Source organism: Sapajus apella, unplaced genomic scaffold, assembly GCF_009761245.1.
Source record: "Sapajus apella isolate SASKATOON/1434 unplaced genomic scaffold, GSC_monkey_1.0 scaffold25, whole genome shotgun sequence".
In the NCBI taxonomy this organism is placed as follows: Eukaryota; Metazoa; Chordata; class Mammalia; order Primates; family Cebidae; genus Sapajus; species Sapajus apella.
In genome coordinates, this window is record NW_022436965.1 from 16,694,870 (window position 1) to 16,717,017 (window position 22,148).

At 41.5% G+C, this 22,148-nt stretch overlaps 2 protein-coding genes across 2 annotated transcripts in view; one reads left to right on the forward strand and one right to left on the reverse strand.

The window, feature by feature from the left end:
- SLC9C2 (solute carrier family 9 member C2 (putative)) overlaps positions 1-5,814 on the forward strand; it is a 74,314-nt gene extending 68,500 nt beyond the window's left edge. Inside the window, exons 23-27 of the mRNA XM_032291365.1 lie at positions 420-551; positions 1,770-1,955; positions 3,464-3,548; positions 3,800-3,807; positions 5,393-5,814. Coding sequence (XP_032147256.1) covers positions 420-551; positions 1,770-1,955; positions 3,464-3,548; positions 3,800-3,807; positions 5,393-5,452 — 471 coding nt within the window. The 3' untranslated portion in view covers positions 5,453-5,814. The remainder of the gene's footprint in view (positions 1-419; positions 552-1,769; positions 1,956-3,463; positions 3,549-3,799; positions 3,808-5,392) is intronic.
- Positions 5,815-12,797: 6,983 nt separating this feature from the next.
- On the reverse strand, positions 12,798-22,148 carry PRDX6 (peroxiredoxin 6). Its single transcript, XM_032291366.1, has 5 exons — positions 21,927-22,148; positions 17,903-18,059; positions 16,311-16,457; positions 15,423-15,569; positions 12,798-13,794 (listed from the first exon to the last, which is right to left on the reverse strand). Exons 1-5 carry the CDS (start codon positions 22,019-22,021, stop codon positions 13,666-13,668), a joined length of 675 nt encoding a protein of 224 aa, XP_032147257.1. The 5' UTR covers positions 22,022-22,148; the 3' UTR covers positions 12,798-13,665.

Below are 22,148 nucleotides of genomic sequence, written 5' to 3' on the forward strand. Positions count from 1 at the left end.
TGCATCCTTTTTATTCAGCTAAGCTGTTTGTCTCTGGAAACAAAAACCTTGAATGAGCTCACTTTTATCTACCCTGACAATAATAGTAGATAAATTCACATGGCTTAGTTCCGGAATCCTGGGCTTTGGGCTCATGAGCCATATCCTTCATTGTATCTATTGACTGATATGAATTTTTCTGGTCTCTTATTAAAGTCTATAGCTTTAATCAGACCATACATGTTATCATCTTATACTTAGCAAACAACAATTTTCAGAGTACAAATGCTTCTAATGACAAGAGTAGCAAAATTATGCTAGACTTGATAGTTTTTCTGAGAGATAAGATGAAGATGAAATCCACAGGTATCTTGTTTTTTGATGGTCTTGTAATTTAGTTCCAAATCAAGCTGCTATGGCCTGGTGCCTTTTTGTTTCAGGCCTGCTTTATCTCCCTGGAGGATTTATATGAAGCCTTCGATGTCTTCTGGCCATCTCTGGAGTATAAAATATGGCTAAAGCTTGCTCTCAATACTGCGTATCGGTATTTTGAATCAAGTCTTATAGATGAGGTAAGTTACATGATATTAATATTAATAAATTTTTGTGCACTGTATTTTTTACAGAATGCATTTCATATTTTTGAGACAAAAATAGAAAGGAAATGTGTGTTTGATTTTTTTTTTTTGAGACAGAGGCTCACTCTGTTTTCCCAGGCTGGACTGCAATGGCATAATCTCAGCTCACTGCAACCTCTGCCTTCTAGGTTTGAGCAATTCTCCTGCCTCAGCCTCCCAAATAGCTGAGATAACATGCGCTTACCACCATCCTTGGCTAATTTTTGTATTATTAGTAGCGACAGGGTTTCACCATGTTGGCCAGGCTGATCTCGAACTCCTGACCTCAGGTGATCTGCCCACCTCAGCCTCCCAAAGTGCTGGAATTATAGGCATGAGCCACTGTGCCTGGCCCTGTGTCTGATTTTCTAAAATAAGATTGCTGGAATTTTAACTGCTATGTTATCCTGAGTTCCTGTAGGTTGTCAATCCTTTTGTCACAGTTAATTTTCCCAAGCTATATGCAATCATTTCTAAAAAAAAAAAAAAAAAAAAAGTAGATTCAAGTCTGTGTCCAAATCTCCCCTTTTTATAAGGACACTACTCTTTCAAATTAGAGGCCCACCCTATTCCAGTATGACCCCATCTTAACTAATTGCATCTGCAATTACCCCATTTCCATAGGCCACATTCCAGGATACTGAGTTAGGACTTCAGCATAAGAATTGGGTGGGAGGTGGTGTGTGTGTGTGTGTGCGTGCACACACGCAATTCAACCCATAACAACTCCCTCCCAGTTCTAAAGTCTATGATGTTGAACCTTGAAGTATATATAGCTCAGACTCAGTGGCTTGCTTGGTTTTCTGCTAGTCCTAATCACCTGTCAAGTGGAATGTAAGCTTACTGCTAGGTGAACCTCTGAATCTTTTAAGACTCTAGCTCTTGTGCAAATAGAAATCTCCTGAGTCATGGCCAACCACCCTGCTGTGACTGAGAGCTCACAAATTAGGTCTGGGCAACAGTATGCAGGGACCATTAACAGCATAAACACTTGGAATTCAGAAACTTGTCAGAGGCCGTTCTGAATGCTAAATAAATTCTGTCTGTTGGTGCCAGCAGCCGTGTGCCTTCTGACACCCACAAAGAATGCAGATAGATCAGTGAATCTGTTTTCTTCTTGATACCATCTGTCAATTTGTATGATTTATTTTTAAAAATGCAATTTTATTGTAGGACTTAAGGTTTCAGAAGTGTGTGATGTACAATCATGCATACGTGGAAACTTTATCAAGCTATAATGAAATGGCTATTGATAATATGACCATGAAATTTGTTATCATTGTGTATGGCAGTGTAATTGATACTAAGACGGAGGAACCGTATTTTGCACCTTGCATTATACCTAAAACCTGTGAGCAGGTAAGGAGTATCATTTCTAAAGAGTCACTTGATTTTCATGGTGTCCCAAAAATGACTTTAAAACTCAACTGACCACCTTAAAAAGATATGTAACCTGGAATGACCCTGCAGTTCTTACCTGCCTTTTACAAACAGGAAAAAGGTAGCGAGGGCTTCTGTGTACTGTAGTACAGGTGCCCTACACAAGGGTGTGCCCAAGGGAGAGGGAGCTGGAATCTGCCTGCTATCTGCTTGTCATGCCCTTTGCCCTGGCGTGGGACTGTGCCAGAGGAAGGATGAGATGCAGTGAGTTTTTCCTAGTTTACATCAAGGCAACGATGCTGTGTTCTAGCATAGCTCTGAAAATATCTGCACTGGTTCACAAGAAAGGAGTAGAGTAGGGGCCATGTCACTTTGTGGCCATGTTAGGGGCTGTCGACACAACTTGATAGTAGGTCCTGGGCCCTGGGCCTTAGCATTCCATGCCTCTGTAAAGACAAAGGAAGTGTGACCACCTAGGACATAACAGGGCATGGGAAGGGTAGAAGCAAAGTGCCCAATGGCCCAAGCTGCCTGCCATTGGACAAAGGAATGGGAAGGACAAAGAGGCCATGGGAAGAGCTGACATCTCTTTAAAGTTTCTCCCCTTTGGGAGGGACCTTTTCTGCCAGTTCAGACTGTGAAAAGTCATTAGGAAAATTTGTCCTGGAAAAGTTGGTAAACCTAAAAAGTGAATTTTCTCCTTTCAAAACATTCTTATTTTGTAACTTTTAACATTTCAGAGAATGAAGGTAATTTACATGTTTTTAATAGAAAATTAAAATCTTTTTAGATTTGAAACAAAGGGTAGGGGTAAGAGGCAAGGGGGCAACAGGAGTAATGCGTACAGCTTAGTTTGTTAAGAGACCAGGGTTTGGAGTCAGGCACACTTGGACTTAAAACTTGACCCCTGTGCCTACTTATACTTGAGCTTAGATAAGCTGCTTAACGTTTCTGAACCTCAATTTCCCTCTTAGTAAGATGGGGATAAGGTCAGCAGCCATCTTATCAGGTTATTGTGAGGATTAAATGAGATAATAGGTGGTAATCTAAAAATGACAGTTCTAATGAGTACTAGTGTGCTGCTGGCATTCCGGGAGGCAGCTTTTATGGCACATGGGACAAATGGTTTAAGAACAGAAGATAGTCTGGCCATCCTGGGAATGCTGGGCCTTGAGCCCTTGAGCATCAGTGCAGGAGTAAAAGTAGCTTCCTGGATGCTGGGGATTCCCTGCTTTCCAAACTGGGAATTTCCAGTCTAGTTACAAGTAAGGTGTAGACATTTCCTTTCTGGTGTCCAGATATGCAAAGACAATTTGCTGGTTGCTTCCCAACAACAAAGAGGATTTGAAATTTAGAAGACAGAGCCAAGATTGAAGACCCAGCTCTAGGCTTTGGCTTATTTTTCATATTCTTTGGAAAGGTTAGGAAGCAGCCAGGTTAGAGATCAAAGAGTGCCCTTTTGACTAATTTTGACTCTTCTCTTCTAGGTTCAGGGAACTTCTGATTTAAGCAAGCTGCTGATAATCCAAGCATCTGAGCCTGACCGCAGCAATAGTAAAACCAATGTCATGGGTAAGGGATACACCTTTACCAGTAGGAAAACTATTGAGAAGGAACTTCAATATATGTGAAATTCCCTTACCTCTAAGAAACTGATTTGAGAGGGCACTATGTGGGTTTATCATTATTCCCCATCCTCGGGCCCACCCTGGCCGCCACATTGCTCTGGGAAGTCACACATGAGAGACTTCCAGACAGTTAAATCCAGGTGGCTCCTTCCTCTGCCATGTCCCTCCCTCCATACACTAGTCAAGGGAGAGCAGCTTCTGTGGTGTACTCTATTGCTGCCCTGGTAGGCTGGAGCCACATGGTGCTGGCAGTGCAGGAATGGGGAGGGAACAGACTCTTTCGGGCCCAGGTACAGAGAACTGGTTTGCCCCCAGCAACTGAAGGGAATAGGAACCCTGATCAGTGAGTATTCCAAACGTGACCATGGCTACAAGTCAAGTGACTTGCCTTGAGTACGCTTTGATAGTCACTGAGTAGTTGTAGTTCCGTTTATTAGCACCCAACTGCATGCATCATGGTGCTAAGCATTATACAGAGAAGCCTTGATAGGAAGAGCTTGGTCTAGAAAAAACACACTGAAGATCTTTCATCTATCTTATGCTCAGCATCCCTGCCCTCCCAAGCCCAATGTCAATATTCTCCCAGCTGCCCCAGCTTGAATACACACTCTAGGTTTGTAACTCTAATCTGCACCATCCCAGTGTTTACAATTCATGGGATCCACCAGTTTAAATATTATGCAGTTCTTAATGGATTGTTACTTTGGGGGGAAGATTTACATGATTTCAAATAACAGTGCAAAGAGTGATATTTTCTCTTATATGTCAGTATTTCTCAATTGCATACTTTTTATAAAATGCAGCCCCAGTGTGTGCTGGGTACTGTACTAAGTGCTAGTTGGTGAGTGAGCCAGATGAGGTATTTCCCTTCTCGGGGAGGAGAGACAGATATTCTATAAATAATTATGCTTTTCCCTTGGCAGCAATTTGAACCTCAGAGGTTCCTGTGGCTCACCTTCCATCCCCTCTTCTAGGGTCATGTGCAGCTCTGTGATTTAGGGAGCTCCCTCTGCTCCTGGGTCACCCGTTCAAGTTGGCTAGCACTGAGATGACCATTTCCCCAGCCTGTGCAGTCTCTTAAGGTCTGCCACTCTACTGCTTCCAAATCCCCCTTGGGGCACAGGTGTCTATGGCAAGGCTGGGAACTCAGGGCCCAGTGTCGGCCCCCTTGGGGCACCCTAAGAAGGGCTATTGAGCCAGAGATCTTAAGCACTGTCAGGGAGCAGGGCACAGGTTCCTACTGTTTTTGTGCCCACAGGCCTCTTTTCTTCATGAGGTCGTCTGTAATCATTTTCAGATGGAGAGAAACACATCACTTTGTATTCCCATGGGTTTGAGACAAAAGTCACAAATGGCAGGCCCGTGCACTGGAGCGAGCCAGAACATTGAATTTGACCCCCTCTTTTTTTCTTTTAAAGTTTCAAAATTAGTTGCCAAGTAGAAACAAATGTTTTGCATTTTAAAAATGCAGATTTTGAAGTTTTCATGCAGACACTCTGCAGCTTGCCACGGTCCGCACTGCTCCCTCTCGCCTTTACCCAGCCCACTTCAGCTGTTTACATGATCTGCCTATTATCATATGAGTTTGGCAGCTCTTATATTGGACTTTAGGGAGCCTATTACAAACCTCTGAGGGAAGAAAATAAAGGGACATTTGCGAGGGGGAAGGGAAAAGGGAAACTTACAGGGAGAAAGCAAACAGATTTTTCAAAATATGTCCTTGCTGCCTTTCCTCTTAAATTCCTAATTTACTTTTTCTGTTCAATGCTTGGATTTGGTTAGCCTCAGTCGACCCAAGTCTTCAAACAACCAGGAGAGTATATAACTGGAAGACAAAAGATGAGATAATAAACTTGACACTTTGATTAGATTTTTTTTCTTATTGCAAATATTGAACTACACAGCTAAAATAGAGTGAGGTAAAAATAGCAATATGTAGGTGGTGAGAAAAGACACTCCAAGGTACAAGTGATTAATTTGGACACATTAGAATAAAGCCAATCTGAATTACTTAAAAATTAAAGTTACAGAATATTTTTGAAAGACGTAATTTTGCCCCACCCCATTTCCATCCCCCTCACTGATATTTAGGCCAAAGAGTAGGTATCTATGGAATTTGGGGTAAAGAGGGACATATATCATGCACATGTTTAGACACTAGAGTCCATCCATGTTTCTGCCTTTGGAATGTGGATTCCTGGATGTATGGATTGCTAGGCTTGCAGTATGGGGAGTCATAGGCTGATCATAGGCATCTTCCTAGAGCACCAATTTTACTTGAGCATCTTTTAAAGAAAAAGGTTAACTCATTTAACTGGTAGGTTATTTAAATCATTTTATATTAAAAAACATACTTTCGAGTAGGATGACAAATTTGCATGCATTTTTAAGATAAAACAAGAGACTTCAAAACATTTTGTTACGGAGAGGCACGTAGATTTTTGCCCCCACATCTTTTTCTACTTTCCTCAGTGACCAGGACAAATTTAGAGAAGTTTGAGAAGGCTGGAAATCGTGCCTAGAGCTGAAGAGGAACGTGGGCCTGCCATATTGGACTAGGACAGAATAGAGACAAGTTTGGTGGTGGCGGGCGGGGGACAGCCTACAAGGCTTGTGACTCCAGATGTCTCTATTAGGACTCCTGTTTGGGCTACAGCAGACTGCTGGGTGGACTGGAGGATCAGATGGTTCTGACAGGGTAATAGGATGCTAGGCAAATGCAGAAGTGGGCCAGGTAGCAGTTATGGTGCTGAGCACAGGCTTCAGGGACCTGTAGCACCCTCCCTTCTCCCAGCCAGGTGCTAAGTCATCCCAAGTAAACAGCTTTAAGAGAAGTCCCTTGGCCCACCTCATCCCCAACCAGACAGCCACCCTGAGACCCTTCTAATAGCATTGTTGATACTGCCACTGTTATTTATGATAATCAAGTTGGTTTGCAGTATATTTGTTGGGGGAAGGAAAGTTGCATTCATGAAATTTATGGTCAATAGTTCCTTTAAACAAGGTAACTTGGTTCTTTTCAGGCAGCTCTTCTAGGGCTTTCCTTTCCTCTCTCTTAAAGGGACCCTATTTCACAAATGGAAATTAAGAGTCAAATAATTGAGCTCCTCATTTGTTACTATCTTGTCCAGGCCCCATTACTTAAAAAGAGTCTCATTCCAATTTACAAAAAAAGTTTCCAGTAGCCCTGCAATCAGTCATAAAGTTAATTAGAATTCAACTTGTGAAACATTTCTCTTCTTCTTAAACACACCTTTGTTAGACTACTGTCATTGAATTAATGTAGTATCTCTTCACAAGATGACAGTGTAGAGATGCACATGTGATTAATTACGTGCGTCACTCGAAACCCGTGACATGAAGATCTTTGAGGAGAAATGTTTCAGATAATAAAATAGAAATGCTTAAATGAGTTTTATGGCTCCATTTAACAGGTAAGAAGTTTTTCCTAAAATGCTTATAGTCTAATATTTAACTTTTGACTTTCTTTTATAGTTGAAAATTGGATACCACTTTAGAAGAGGGTATTAATGGTACAAATACGACGTGTGGAGTCAGGTTAAAGACGAAGCTACTTTCCTCGCTCAAATGCTAAAGTATTATCTGCAATGAGTTTACTTAGAAGCTACTGAAACAGGTTGCTGCATTTATTTTATAAGCAATGGATGGACTACTGTAAAAACTCTTAATTTTAAGTAGCTGCATTATATTTGAGATGTTAAAAAATTCTTCAAGATAATATGATACACTGAAACATATGTCCTACCAAATAAAACCATTTCCAGCTAAGAGCAAATTTTAACATAGTGCATTATAAAAAGTGTTTTACAACTGATATATTACTCTTTAAAGCATAGAACCTGTAATTTTCATTTGTGAAATTGGTATAATTAGTGCCTCATTAATATTTTCCAGAGTATAGCTATTCTCCCCTTCCCAATTTGGTAAATATTGAAAAACGGAATTATATTCCACAATCTTAAGTAACTTTCAGTAAGTAAGTAATTTTTGCTTTTAGTAAAATTTAGGAGAAAATAATATTCTCATATTGCATAGTACTTTTTGATGTCACCTTTCATTTTATTTTTAAAAATCAAATAAAGTTGAGTTTTATGGTATGTTTATTGTTAGAACCCATTATTCCATTTTATCTCAACAAGACTGAAAGAAATACATAATATGTTAGAAGAAAACCATAATAGAGGTGTTACAGGAAAGGGGTCAGATTCAGACCCCAAGAGAGGATTCTTGCATCTCGTGCAAGAAAGAATTTAGGGCAAGTCCACAGTGTAAAGTAAAAGCAAGTTTATTAAGAAATTAAAGGAATAAAAGAATGGCCACTTCATAGACAAGAGCAGCCCTGAGGGCTTCGGGTTGCCCATTTTTATGGTTATTTCTTGATAATATGCTAAACAAGGGGTGGATCTCCTTTTTAGACCATATAGGGTGATTTCCTGATATTGCCATGGTGCTGTAAACTGTCATGGCGCCGGTGGGAGTGTAGCAGTGAGGACGACCAGAGGTCATTTTCATCGCCATTTTGATTTTGGTGGGTTTTGGCTGGGTTCCTTTACTGCAACCTATTTTATCAGCAGGTTCTTTATGACCTATATTTTGTGCTGACCTCCTGTCTCATTCTGTGACTCAGGATGCCTGAACCATCTGGGAATGCAGACCAATAGGTTTCAGCCTCATTTTACCCAGTTCCTATTTAAGATGGAGTTGCTCTCGTTCACGCACCTTTGACAGAGGTAAGAATAGAAGAGAATACAAGAGGAGAGGTTCAAACTATTAAGAATCTTCTGGATACCTAGCTTAATAAGGCAGTATTTCTTAGCACAGTCTTTGGAACACCTGTGTGTCAATAAATATGAGGTGTTTTTGCACATTACAGAAGTCTGACCCTAGTGGCATAACCACATAGGGGTTCCTCTTTCCAGTTTAACAGGATGTCTGGAAATAGGCGGACAGGACTGGTGCAGCTGCTTGAGGATGTTATTATGGACCCAGCATCCCAGTGGCCTACTTCTCCTTTATCCTTGGCTTGTAACATTTATCCTCATGGTGGCAAAACACCTGTTAACACCAGGCATCCCATTTGTTTTTCAGGAGTAGGGCTGAGAGCTTTCTCCTAGAGAGGCTTTGCCTTTTCAGTTAGGAAGGGACCTGACCCTAGGCCAGAACTGTCACATCACCACATCTATTTCAAAATTCACCTTGAGATGAACCAGCACCTCACCTTGCTACCCTTAATGTAATCCTGGTGTTCTTAGTAAGGCTTAAGAGGGAAATGGGTATTGGTTGAAAAACAGCAGTGTTTGTTGTACTCTGTTGCCTGGGTTGTTAAAAGTGAATTCATGAGCTGGGTGTGGTGGTACGTGCCTGTAATCCCAGCTACTCAGGAGGCTGAGGCAGAATCCCTTAAGCTCAGGAGTTGAAGACTAGGCTGGGCAACATAGTGAGACCCTGTGTCTAAAATATTGTTTTAAAGTTAAAGAAAATGGATTTATAGCTACCTATCGAATCAATCCCTGGGGTTAGGCCTCTGGGCTCTGCATTTTAATGTGCTCTTCGGGTGGTTTCGTGCAGATTGAAGCCTGAATTTCACAAGCATAGGTGATATAGGAGTAGAAGAAAACATGTCTGTTTGTTTAGGAGGTGGTACATCACCGTATATTTGAGACTACTGGAGAACAATATTTCATCTCATGTGTATGTTAGGATACTGTGGGCTATAGGTACCAGAAAACCCAACTCACACTTAAATACTAAAGAAAATTTTAATTTTATGCAATGCAAGTTGAGAGGCAGGATGTTTGTGATTGGTAGACTCAGTGAAAATCAATATAAGTTTTTCTGTCTCTCCACTCTGCTGTTCACCTTTCCAGCCTCATTCTATGGCCGATTCACTACTCCTAGGTTGTAAGACAGCTACCAGCAGCAATTAATGCTTCATCTTCTCTTGTTCATATCCAATGGGAGCAAACAAGTGCTTACAATTGCTCTCCAGAGTGAGAAACAATTCTAGAAACCGCCAACAATCCTCTCTTTCTGTCTCATCAGCAAGAAGTGAATTACATGGCCATTTCTGAAAGACTAAAGGGTAGCAATGGCCTTTTAACCAGTTAATGCAATGCCCTTTCAGCTAGAATCAAAGTTGTCAGCATTTCAACTTGCACTTCTTTCAAAGAGATAGGGTCAAATGGGTGTTGGAGGGAGTAAATCTCTATGCCAGTTCACTGCACCCAATAATCAGCATCCTGACTTGGCCACTTAGGCACAGCCATTCTGGCTTCTCAGCCCTTTGCTGAGCTTCTCACTGCAGATCCCTATCCTTTAGGTGGAGGTTGCGGGTGAGATCAGAATTTTGACAAGAAGACCAGAGTTACAAGTCTATCACTTTGGTCACCTTAGAAGACTGGCCAAAGCATTTCTTAACTCCGAGGTTGCATAGACTTGCTCTTTTTTTGAGACAGAGTTTCACTCTTGTTACCCAGGCTGGAGTGCAATGGCACGATCTCGGCTCACTGCAACCTCCGCCTCCTGGGTTCAGGCAATTCTCCTGCCTCAGCCTCCTGAGTAGCTGGGATTACAGGCACGCGCCACCATGCCCAGCTAATGTTTTGTATTTTTTAGTAGAGACGGGGTTTCACCATGTTGACCAGGATGGTCGCGATCTCTTGACCTCGTGATCCACCCGCCTCGGCCTCCCAAAGTGCTGGGATTACAGGCTTGAGCCACCGCGCCTGGCGACTTGCTCTTAAGCTGCATTTCTTTCATAGCTGCAGTAGCCATATATTAATTCACTTTCTATAAATAAATCATTGGATACATAATGAAATTTATTCTTTATGAAAATTAAGGGCAATTCGCAATAAGGGAACCACTCTCCCTGCCTAATAGTGTTATAGTGATGTGTCACATAACAGTGTTTCAGACAAATGATGGATCACATATGATAGCAGTCCCATAAGTCTTTAATGGAGCGTTTATAGAAACCTAATATATTGGACTTGGTGTTGGCCTTGCAGATCAAGTACGGGAAATGACTGATATTCAGCGATGATGCTGGGACATTTGGTTTTAAATATGATAAAATATATAGAAAATAAAAAAATATATACCTCCTAGGTTTGTATAATATACTCTATGATGTTCACACCACAAAGAAATTGGCTAATGGTGCTTTTCTTAGAACATATCCCTGTCATTAAGCATCATATGACTGTATTTAAAAATGTACTTACGGCTGGGCGCGGTGGCTCACGCCTGTAATCCCAGCACTTTGGGAGGCCAAGGCGGGTGGATCACGAGGTCAAGAGATGGAGACCATCCTGGTCAAAACGGTGAAACCCCGTCTCTACTAAAACTACAAAAAATTAGCTGGGCATGGTGGTGTGTGCCTGTAATCCCAGCTACTCAGGAGGCTGAGGCAGGAGAATTGCCTGAACCTAGGAGGCGGAGGTTGCGGTGAGCCGAGATCGCGCCATTGCACTCCAGCCTGGGTAACAAGAGCGAAACTCCGTCTCAAAAAAAAAAAAAAAAAAGTACTTAGGATCACTTCTACCCTGGAAATGCATATTCATTTTATGTTTGGAAATTAATACTTGCACAAGGTCTCATGGCTTCATGGCTGTTTAGTGACAGAACCAGAATTCAATTTGAGGGTACATGACCCATTTTCTTTGAGCTCTCTTTCAGCATTTTTTTACTGACATTATCTATACAGGCAGAATAGCATATACAGCCAAACACATAACAAGGCTGAATAAAAGAGGGATGATAGGTTTGAGGTTGGAGAAAAAGTTGATGAATCCAATTTAGAATTTGCAAATTGAAAAGCAAATTTTCCATCCATCTGTAAACAAGATTCACATCTGAGTAACTAATGTTGGAGACTTTGAACTATCACCATAAAAAGGTGAAGCCAGACTCTCCATGAGAAAGACAAGAACAAAAGAAGGCAAATATCAAAGTGAAGAGAGCAGTGAGGATCCTGATGGCTAGGGAAACAACAGGAGCCAGGGACAGTCATATCTGCTGTAAGAGGACAGACAGCACTTGTTCTTATTTAAGAGACTGCATCTGTGTTGCCCAGGTTAGACTCGAACTCCTGTGCTCCAGCAATCCTCCTGCTCCCAGCCTCCCAAGTAGCTGGAACTACAGATGTATGCCCACCATGTTCAGCAGTATTAGCTCAGGGCAAAATATGTGGAATTGGGAAAGAATGAGAGCAGGAAGCTAGCTAGCCCTCTTGTCTCTTTCAAACCAGCATTCCGGAATAACTGGAATTTCTTACCTACATTCTTGACCTTAGTGTTACTCAAATTTCACATGTGGTGAAATCAAGGAAACTAAAGGCTTAATTACTTGACATATGGCATTAGAGCTTGTTTTACATTATTCTACTCAATAAAAACAGGGATTTCATGCAAAGGACTATACCCAGTACTATGGACTGAATGTGTCTCCCCAACCTTCTTATGTTAAAGCCTAATCCCCAGTGTGATGGTATTTGGATGTAGGGCTTTTGGGAGGTAGTAGGTCATGAGGGTGGAGCCTTTGTGAATGGGATTAATGACCTTATAAGAGATATGAGAGATGATCCCTCTCTTGGTCATGTGAGGATACAAGGCGGCAGCTAACTACAAGCCAGGAAACAGGTCCTTGACAGACAGGATTCACCAGTGCCTTGATCTTGGACTTCTAGTCTCCAGAACTGTGATATGTTTAAGCCACTCAGTCTACAGTATTTTTGCTATAGCAGCCCAAGCAGACCAAGAGATCACAAACGGGACGCCCTTTTCTAAACTTAGCACCTATTAGTAGAGTATAATCAAAGTCAGAGAGTATTAGTTCAGAGCAGTAAAAAGCACTGATGTATCATTATCTTTGAGGTTGACATCCCTATACCCAGCAATCCCATTAAGGCATTAGGTGAGGACAGCTCCTTCTATCAGGGATCACAACACCATGGGACTCTAGGAGCCAAGCAAGTAACAGCAAGAAGCAAAGTGGACCAAGATACATGGTGACATCACATGTTCTTCAGCTGCTCCTCCATTTTCATTACATGAAATCTTATGTCTTTAGAAAAATGTACTCACGCCAATCCTAGGAAGAGGGAAGCTTCCGCCCTTCAGGACATGAGTCTAAGCTGGTACTTCAAAATGTGACAACAGAATTCTCCAACCCAGTTTTAGCAAAGAATTTTATTTGTTGTTTCCTAAAAAGTAAAATCCAGAAAATAGCAACCCACTGCAAGAAGAGTTCTATAAGAAAACATTTTCAATCATTCTCTCTTCTCTTCACATGGTGTACTCTTTCACATACACATCATCAGAAAGCAGACTGAAAAATGCAAACCCTGTGTGAAAGGCACATGGCACTAGTATTGCTCACACCTGCTACACCTCCTTGGAAGCCAAGGGAAGGCTTTTCTGCAGTCTCCCCATTTTGATAGAAACTGATCACATTTTTTTTTTAGAGGAAAATATTTAAAGGTCTCTTCCCCTGCTCTTAAGTTATCTGCTGGAAAGGTACAGAATTAAAAAGCTTTTTTCCCCCAGCTATGATCAAAACACAGAATACTAAAGAGCATCTGAGTTACATACTTGGATATTTTCAGAGGAAGTTGAACCTCAAGTTCTGCTACTCTTCAAAACGGGTAACAAACGAGAGGATGTGATAGGGACAGTTAAAAAAAATTGGTAGTCATTCTCTGATTGAGCAAAGCAAGCTTTCTCAACCATCAGCCAATATGACCTCATTGATCACAAGCCCTGCAGAGATCCAACAAGATTTGAATTTTAAATACAGAACATATTTCAAAGATAAGCAAGAGGGAGTGCTGATGTATGAACAGAATTGAGTGCTGGTGAAGTCAGAGAGTAAAGAATCCCAAGAAACTTTTAGTGCCATTTTCATTTAATAAGCCAATAGAATAGCAACCTAAAAACCCTGGCTGTGATGACACCAGGATGTTTTTATGGAAGTGCTGCAGGAAAACATGACTGGCAGCTGACATCCTCTGGCTCACAGCACCAACTTCTCCAAGAGTCTTAAGGCTGGGGTGTGTAGCGGAGGTATTTCTTGCCAGATGGGAGCTCTTTGGTGAAGACTCCTTTCGGGAAAAGTTTTTTGGCTTCTTCTTCAGGGATGGTTGGAAGGACCATCACACTATCCCCATCCTATTGAAAGACATTGAGAATGGTGAAATTCAATCTCAGTGAAGCTTCAAGGCCTTCAACAATTAACTTCAGAAAAGTAGCTACAGGTACTAATGAGACTGATCAAGTGTTCTTTTTTCTCTCTTCTTTGAGGATTTTGTTTTCCAAGTTGATCTTTGGCGTTTTTGGAAGAAAAGTAGTTCCCTCATCTTAACAAGAAACAGCACTGTTTTTTTTTTGAGACGGAGTTTCACTCCCTTTACCCAGGCTGGAGTGCAATGGTGCGATCTCAGCTCACCGCAACCTCCGCCTCCTGGGTTCAGGCAATTCTCCTGCCTCAGCCTCCTGAGTAGGTGGGATTACAGGCACGCACCACCATGCCCAGCTCATTTTTTGTATTTTTAGTAGAGACGGGGTTTCACCATGTTGACCAGGATGGTCTCGATCTCTTGACCTCGTGATCCACCCACCTCGGCCTCCCAAAGTGCTGGGATTACAGGCTTGAGCCACCGCGCCCGGCCAACAAGAAACAGCACTGTTTTAAACCCAGTAAGAGCCAGCCACCACATTTTAAATTTAATTCTAAGTGAGTATCATGGCCTATATAGGCCCTGTGTGATGGAATCCTGCCTCCCCTTGCCTCTAGTCCCTCACCCCACCTTCTGCAGCTTCTTCTCCAGGCATGCAAGCTTTCTTTGCATTCCTCCAACATGCCCGGCTTACCTGTAGGCCCAGCTTCTTGCACTAACTGTTCCTTCTGCCTGCAGGGCTCGTCCCTCACAAATATACATCTTCTCCCTGTCTTTCTTCCCAAAGGTCCCTTCATAGACAGGCATTCCTTAACAGTCATACTCCCATCCCATCGTGCTGTTATTCTCACCATCTATGTTTGATTCTTCCTGTAGCACTTAATAAACTTGTTTACCGTTTGTCTCCACTCACTGGAATGGAAGTTCTATGAGGGGAAGGACTTTCTATTGTTCACTGCTATCTGGGCTCAGTAAGTATATAGGTAATAATACATTAACTAGTGGATACAGAATTTAAGTGATTTGTCTGTCAGCAAAAAATAACAAAATAAAACCTGGTATTCAGGTTAGCATTATTTAAAAAATGTAGCAATGTTAAGATACACTTGTGATATGGTGTTATCCATGTCCTAAAGATTAAAAGTTTATGAACAAATTTTGGAGAATTCTAGCACAGATTTAAAAGAATAAAGCTTAAAAGAAATGAAATACTTAATGACATTAATACATCCATGACTTAACAGAAATGGCCAATCAAGATTGTGTGATAAATATTTTGCCATCAGGAAAGGGTTAGATGAAAGCTTTTTTTTTTTTTTTTTTTTTTTTTTAAATCTTTCATTAGGAAAAGGAATCATTCTGACCAATAATTTTTCCAAATTATCTAACAGTTGGTAAGCAATATATAGGAAGTTTGTGTTGTATACAAAAGGTGTTACAAAGACATTGAAAACGGCCTACCAGCAAATCTTGAACTCAGCCATGAGGAAAAATCCTCCCAGTGTACCTGCGTGCCAGAAACAGAGCCCCAGGTAACACAGACCTTGTAGTTGGCCTTTAGAGACTGGCCCTTCAGGCCTTCCAGGCAAGTTGAGAAAATGCTTTTTTAAACATCTTTACCTTCCAATCAACTGGGGTGGCAACCCTCTTTTCTGCTGTCAGCTGGAGAGAGATGACTACCCTGAGAATCTCATCAAAGTTCCTGCCAGTGGTAGCTGGATAGAGGATAGACAGCTTCAGCTTCTTATCAGGACCAAAAACAAACACCTACAAAGCACAGAAAGGCATAAATAGGAAGAGTTCTTTGAATGTTTTTGATATTAAAGCCACTTAGAAAGCTCTGCAGTCATTAATACTGTTCAGGGGTATAAAAGCAAGACAAAACCTGGAAGGATACACCAATCTGCTAAAGTGGATGGTTGGAATACAGATAATTCTCTTCTCCCTGTTATTTTCCTAAATTTAGAAGGGAATTCTATTTGGTTCTGGCTATCCAGTAAGGAAAGCTGATATGCAAATTAAATCCAGGAAAGGCTGTGTCAATTGGGGAGGACTATCATAAAAATAATACTAATGGGAGTAGATATTGTTCCTTGAATAGTTGTACATTTATTCAGATGAGGGATTGGGTTTGTTCTCTAGTGGGCAGAGGACAGAACAAATAAAAATTTAAAAACAGCTGCCTTATGAAGAAGGACATGGCCCATCACTTTAAAGACAGGGCGGTCAGGAGAACTATAAAAAGGTTTCTCAATTCTGGAGGACATTTTGGTATAAACAGCTTTTTTTTTTGTAGATTTCCATGAGCTATGAATTAAGTTGAAAAATTTAGCTGAAAACTTCAGCCACTTCACATCAGCATTAAAGATTATCAGTGATATTGTCACCAATACACAGTTATTTCATAATTGTAGCTATTTCCTTATCTCCTCTAGCTGGTATAAGCACTTACATAGGACATGCAGTCTGATCAGTTATGCTGACACAAAATGAATTTGTATGACCTACCACACGAGCTGTCACAGGCATGCCCTTTTCATCCTTCTCTGCTGGATCCAGCATGCCCAACAGGATGGCAAGGTCCCGATTCTTATCATCAATGATAGGAAAAGGTAATTTTTCTGTGGGCTCTTCACCATTGTAAGCATTGATATCCTGAAACATAAGTAAAAGGGTAAGGGGAATCTAAACCCAACACATCCTCTGTGTTTCATCCAGTTAACAGCCATCACCTTGCAAGACAGCAAAGAGGACCACATCACAGTAATTGTCTCTAAGCAATTTTAATTTTAAAAAATGAATAAATGAACACTCTTCAACCCGATTATTGCCAGGATTAACAGCAGAGTACAGTACTTGGGTTGAAACCATGGACCAAAGCCATTTTCCCTAACTTACAAGTCAATGTGTCAATCGCATGTGCTTGACATAGTGATTAGTAAAGAGTAAGCATCCCTCAATAAGTAGTTATCATTGTTACTTAACAATACATTGTAGCAAAGTCCTTAAAATGTTTTCAAGGTAAATTTAGACCACCCAATTTTAAGTAAATTCTTTTGCTAAAAGCAGATAATTCCTTCAATTAATTCATTCAACGAATATTGACTGATCACCTAAGGTGTACTGAGTAGTGAGCATTGTTCCAGCAGCGCACAAAACAGAAGTCTCTGTTCCTGCTGAGTCTACACTCTGCTAGGGAGAAACAAACTAAATAATACGCAGAGTATTTGAGATGGTGACACGTGCTGAGAAGGGGACCGTGAATGTGAAAAGGAGTTATAATTTTATATAATGAGGACAAGAAAGGCGTTGATGAAATGTCCTGTGAGTTGAGACCCAAAAGAGGTGAGGGTAAGTCACGCAGAGCCCTGGGGAGTGAGTCTTCCATATATGATACAGGACATATTTTGAAGGGAGAGTTGACAAGTTTGAGGATAAATCAGATGTATAATGTGAAAAAACATGAAGAATTAAGAATGGCTCCTGGGTTTGGGGTGTGAACAACTATAAAAATGTAGTTGCCATTAGTTGAGTAAAACTCTGGATTTAAGAATGAGGCCTAGTTAGACATGCTAGGTTTGAGATGACTGGACATCCCTGGAGAGATGTTGAGTAGGCAGTGGCTACACAAACCTGGAAGAGTCTGGCCTAGAGATGAAAATTTGAGAATCGCAGCATATAGATGGTATTTAAAGATGTGAGTGGATGAGCTCACCAAGAGAAAGAGTATAGACAGAAAAGAGGAGGTCTAAGAAAAAGGTTCACGTTAACTTCAGCATACATTAGGAGTTGGGAGATGAAGAATTAGTGAACAGGAACAGCTGGGATGTGGTGTCCTGGAAGCCAAAAAATGAAAAAGTTTCAGGAGGCACGTGATCACCTGGGTTGAATGCTGCTGGTAGGCCAAGATGAGGGCTGAGAACTGACTGACCAATGGATTTAGCAATGTGATACTGTGTGTTTCAACTGAAATTTTCAAATAATCAGTGAACTTTGAACCTGAAACTTACTTGTATCTTAACCTCAAAAACCAAGTACTCTATAATTTATAACTTGATCTATAATCTCAGGCTTGAAGCACACACCAATTGATACTATACCTTGCTCCAGGCAAGATGGTCCTCGACACTGTCTATTGAAAGGGCAATCAACTTAACATTCCTCTTGGCAAATTCTGGTGCCAACTTCGCAGCTCTGCCAAGCTCTGTGGTGCACACTGGGGTAAAGTCCCGAGGGTGGGAGAAGAGAATGCCCCATCTGAAAGGAAGAAAAAAACAAGGTCACAATTGAATGAAGAGTTATCACCAACATCGCATAGAATGAAAAGTCATAACTTCTGGATCAAAAACAGGCTTTCTTTTTTTCAATGAATGCTTATGATGATATTTACTTTTAAGCTTTTCTGTTGAGTAATGCTTTTCAATCTACTTACCTCCAGAGAAGCCTATGCTTATAGCCCAATTCAAAGATTTAAAATTCAAGATGACACATATTTAAAAAGGCTAATTTTAAGGTGTTGCCTCCTTTAATAATTGTGGTGCCACCCTGACTCCTTTTTGGCTAATAAAATCTGTGCTATTCAAGTCAAGCAGCTTACTGAAAAAATTTAATTATTTCTTCTTATCCTTTTCTACATTTGTTTTCCTAGCATAGACCCTGACATTCAGCTCCAATAATGGATGTCCCAGAGTGCCCTGAACATCCTGGGACACCCAAACAAATGCCTGACTGCAATAATTAACAGATTATGTAATCTGAAATAAATAGGTTTCTATCCTCTATTTATATGTAAAAAAGTTGACATTTGGTTTCTTTGAAGCAAGTGGATATAAAATCTTTTGTAAAACCACTTTACTAATCTAACCTGCCAAACAGGATACCCAATATTTACACCCTGACAAAACAATAGCATCTTAACAGTTTTACGTATCTCTTCATTTGCAGTTTCTTTTTCTTCTGTCTTTGGACCAAGCAGGTAGAAGACGAATAGCCTACAATGTAGATTTCTATGGCGGCAAATTCTCAGGTAAATACTAACATCTAAGTCATCATTGTCTAAGATTATATTTATAGATTGTGAACACGTTTCAAGATGTCATCAGGAAAGCTGGAGTTTTCAACTGAAAAGGAAAATTTAACACTCAGTTCTCCGCATCCCCATCAACTTAAACCATCCTAAACCAGATGATTTAGGCAGAATCCTAAACTAGTAAATAACTAAATCTAGCCTAGATGCCAAGCTGACCTTTTCAAAGTTTCTCTGAGCACAGAGAACAAGCAAAGACAAGGGCACCTCCTTTCCACCTACAGCTGCCACTCAACTCCCAAGGTTTCAGGAAGGGAAAGACCTTCTTACACAAAGGATGGAGGGGAGGCTGGGCGTGGTGGCTCGCGCCTGTAATCCAAGCACTTTGGAGGCCAAGGCGGGCGGATCACCTGAGGTTGGGAGTTCAAGACAAAAAGGATGGAGGGCCCTATGACAAGACTGGGAAGAAAGTTGATATATTTTTTGTAAGAATGTGGAGGTGTGCACTATGTTCATTTTATTATTAAGATCAAAAAGAAGAAGATAGAGTATATCTTTTGACCTAAGTAATATCCCTATGAGTAAAATCTAGGCCTTAGATTCTATGGAAAATGATCTATTTAATGGTTAGATGAGACTTAACAGAAGGTCTCCAGAAGTTGAGAAGAAATGGAACAGGGCATTTCCTCCTGTATTGTTAAAGGGAGGATGAATTCTTTAGAAAAGTTAGGAGTTCTTTCTCCATTGTGAGTGAGTCAATAGAGACTGTTCTGCTGAATCATGAGAAAGGAACTGGTTTTAAGCCAGTTTACTGTCCTTCCCTCCCTCAGAAGCCAAGGTCCAGTTTTCCGAATGGCTACAAATAGGATAAACTCCAAGAATGTCTTACCTTGGACTTCCTTCCCCTCTAAGTCTTCCTACTGCTGCACTTAAGAGGAATTCAGTGACATTCTCCCATTTCCTTTCTTATTCATTTTCAAAAGACAAAAGGTTTCCTCCTTCAAGAAAATGGTTCCCACTTCCTAAGCCCCAGAATGGAAAACACATATTTTGTTTAGGGAAGATGTGCTAAGAAGCTGCTTCTACCACCTACAGAAACAGTGATAAGGTTCAATAAACTCACCCAATGCAGCATCCAACCTCTTTAGTTGTTTCCAATGATCAGAGGTAAGGTAGAGAGATACATTTTAATTTTTTCTCCTCAAAAATACCTGGACCAAAAATTGACAGTCTGACTTGGGATCATATACAGAACAATTTGGAAAAATCAGGCAAAAATCCATGTGTTATAAACATATAAAATACTCAAACTTCTCTTCCTGGTAAGGTAGGGAATACTGTGCCTGATCCTAGGCAGACTTGCATATTAGTTAATAAATGCAGATATTTTTGTTGTGTTCCTAACTATGGCTTCCTGATAAGGTACCACTTTTGATCAAATCTAGATGGCTCTAGAGGCCAATAAACATTAACAAAAACCCAAAAAAGTATGGTTAGTTTAAAAAGTGACAGCATTTATAACTGTTGGCACAGTAAATATGTTTTATGGTAATGTTTAATTTATACATGCTAACAGTTCTAGAAATATTTTATGTTTCATGGCGTTGAGGGCTGCAGGTAGAAACAGGAAGGAACACAACTCTAAAAATCCCAAGGATTGCTGGAGAAATATTACCTAAGTATGAGACTGGCCATAAGCTGTATATCTAAAGTATTTTTCTGTATTCAAGGTTTGAATATTCCATTTCTCAACCTTTTTTTTTTCAGCCTAATCCCATCTTTCAGAAAGCTTAATTTTTTCCTGTTCAGTGGCTAGAAAAGGGACTTAAGAGGTTGTAAGGGGCTGGGCAGAATCTCTTCCTGGTTTTCTGCACAGCCCTGTCCAATCATTGACTAATTTCATAAGCTTCTCTCTTTATCTCCCTGGATACTGTACATAAAAAGGAAACAAACTGGGGAAGAATTGTCATTGTCAAGCCTTGGAGCCCCACAGTGTAGTGGGACCACGATAACCCCAGAACCATAATATAACTGGACATGCCTGGAATGCTTCTGATGAAAACTAAGCAATTTCCAGTTTGCTGATTCAGGAACTGTTAAAAAAACAAAAAAAAAAGGGAAACACCGATTACTCCTATTCAAAATGGTAAAACTGCCAAGCCAGATCACAGGTCATCAATTTGACTATCATGTGCTAGAAGCAAGGCAGAAAGTAGAGGGGACAGTGAGGGGCACACCACTGGGAAACAAAAGAGTCTCAGAGTGGGGGAGTACACGTGTCCTGGAGCCTGGAACAGCCATCACAAGCGAGAATAGGTCACTGCAGCTGATCAGTTTCAGAAAGTCCTTCCCTCTAAGGGTTGCAAGTTCTGGAATCTCTGAAGGCACACCTACACACAGAGTGTTCTTGGCTCTTCCCAAAGCTGTTATCAGATCATATCTTGGCCAATGGAGGAGGCTAGGGACAAAAAGTCTTTCGGCCACTTACTTGGCAGTTAGTGGTTTTAAATTTTACATTTTGTGCCCAGAAGCCTGCAAATACTACTGCCAACTAGAGCCAGCAGCTGTGTCCTCCACCTTTGGCTTTAGACACCCATCCTCCCCAGGGAGCAAATTCCAGAACGGAGAGTGGGAGGGAAGGCGGTGTGACCCTGGGCAATATTCCCGAGAAGTGACCGCCAATGCCGCCCCGCCCCTTCGCCCTCGGCCAGAGTACTTGCACAGTTTACTAATCCGAGTTAAACGGAAAACAAACCCTCCCCTGAGCAGTGAGTTTCTAAGACCTGCAGAACCCAATTTTGTCCTCCCCACCCCCCACCTTGGCGTGGCCTTGCCCAGCCACGCCGGAGGTGGGGAGACCAGGAGGGATCTAGCAGCCCGCGCAGGACAGGCCGAAGGGGTGGGTGCCAGCCCCTAGCAGCGCAGCCGACGCTGAGCAGGGGCCACACGGCCTGGCGCACCAGAGAACCAGTGCAGAGGAAGGGGCGAGCGGCGCTGGGGGCTGAGCAGAGGGAAGGACGGAAGGGAGAAGAAATAGGGAAGGCAACCGAGTCCCGGTGCAATCGAGGCCAGGGCAGGGTTACGCGGGGGCTACTTACGAGTCTCCCAGAAAGTCATGGAAACGGATGGGGCCGACGGTGGTATTGGCCTCAAAGTTGGGAGCCACGTCCCCGAGAAGCAGACCTCCAGGCATGGCGGCGGCGGTGATGAGCTGGCGCCGCACGGACAGCAACCAAACGAGTGGTTCTCCCGAATAAGGAGCCTCTTTCCCGCGCGCAGATGAATAAGCGAAGGAGCGAAGGGCGGGGACTGGGGCGGCG

Excerpts from the sequence above, each read along its gene's own strand:
- PRDX6 (XM_032291366.1), bottom strand. The coding sequence starts at position 22,021 with ATGCCTGGAGGTCTGCTTCTCGGGGACGTGGCTCCCAACTTTGAGGCC. Across the intron at positions 16,458-17,902 it reads ACCATCTTGCCTGGAGCAAG|GATATCAATGCTTACAATGG; the intron begins GTATAGTATCAA and ends CTTATGTTTCAG. Across the intron at positions 13,795-15,422 it reads CCACCCCAGTTGATTGGAAG|GATGGGGATAGTGTGATGGT; the intron begins GTAAAGATGTTT and ends GTCTTTCAATAG.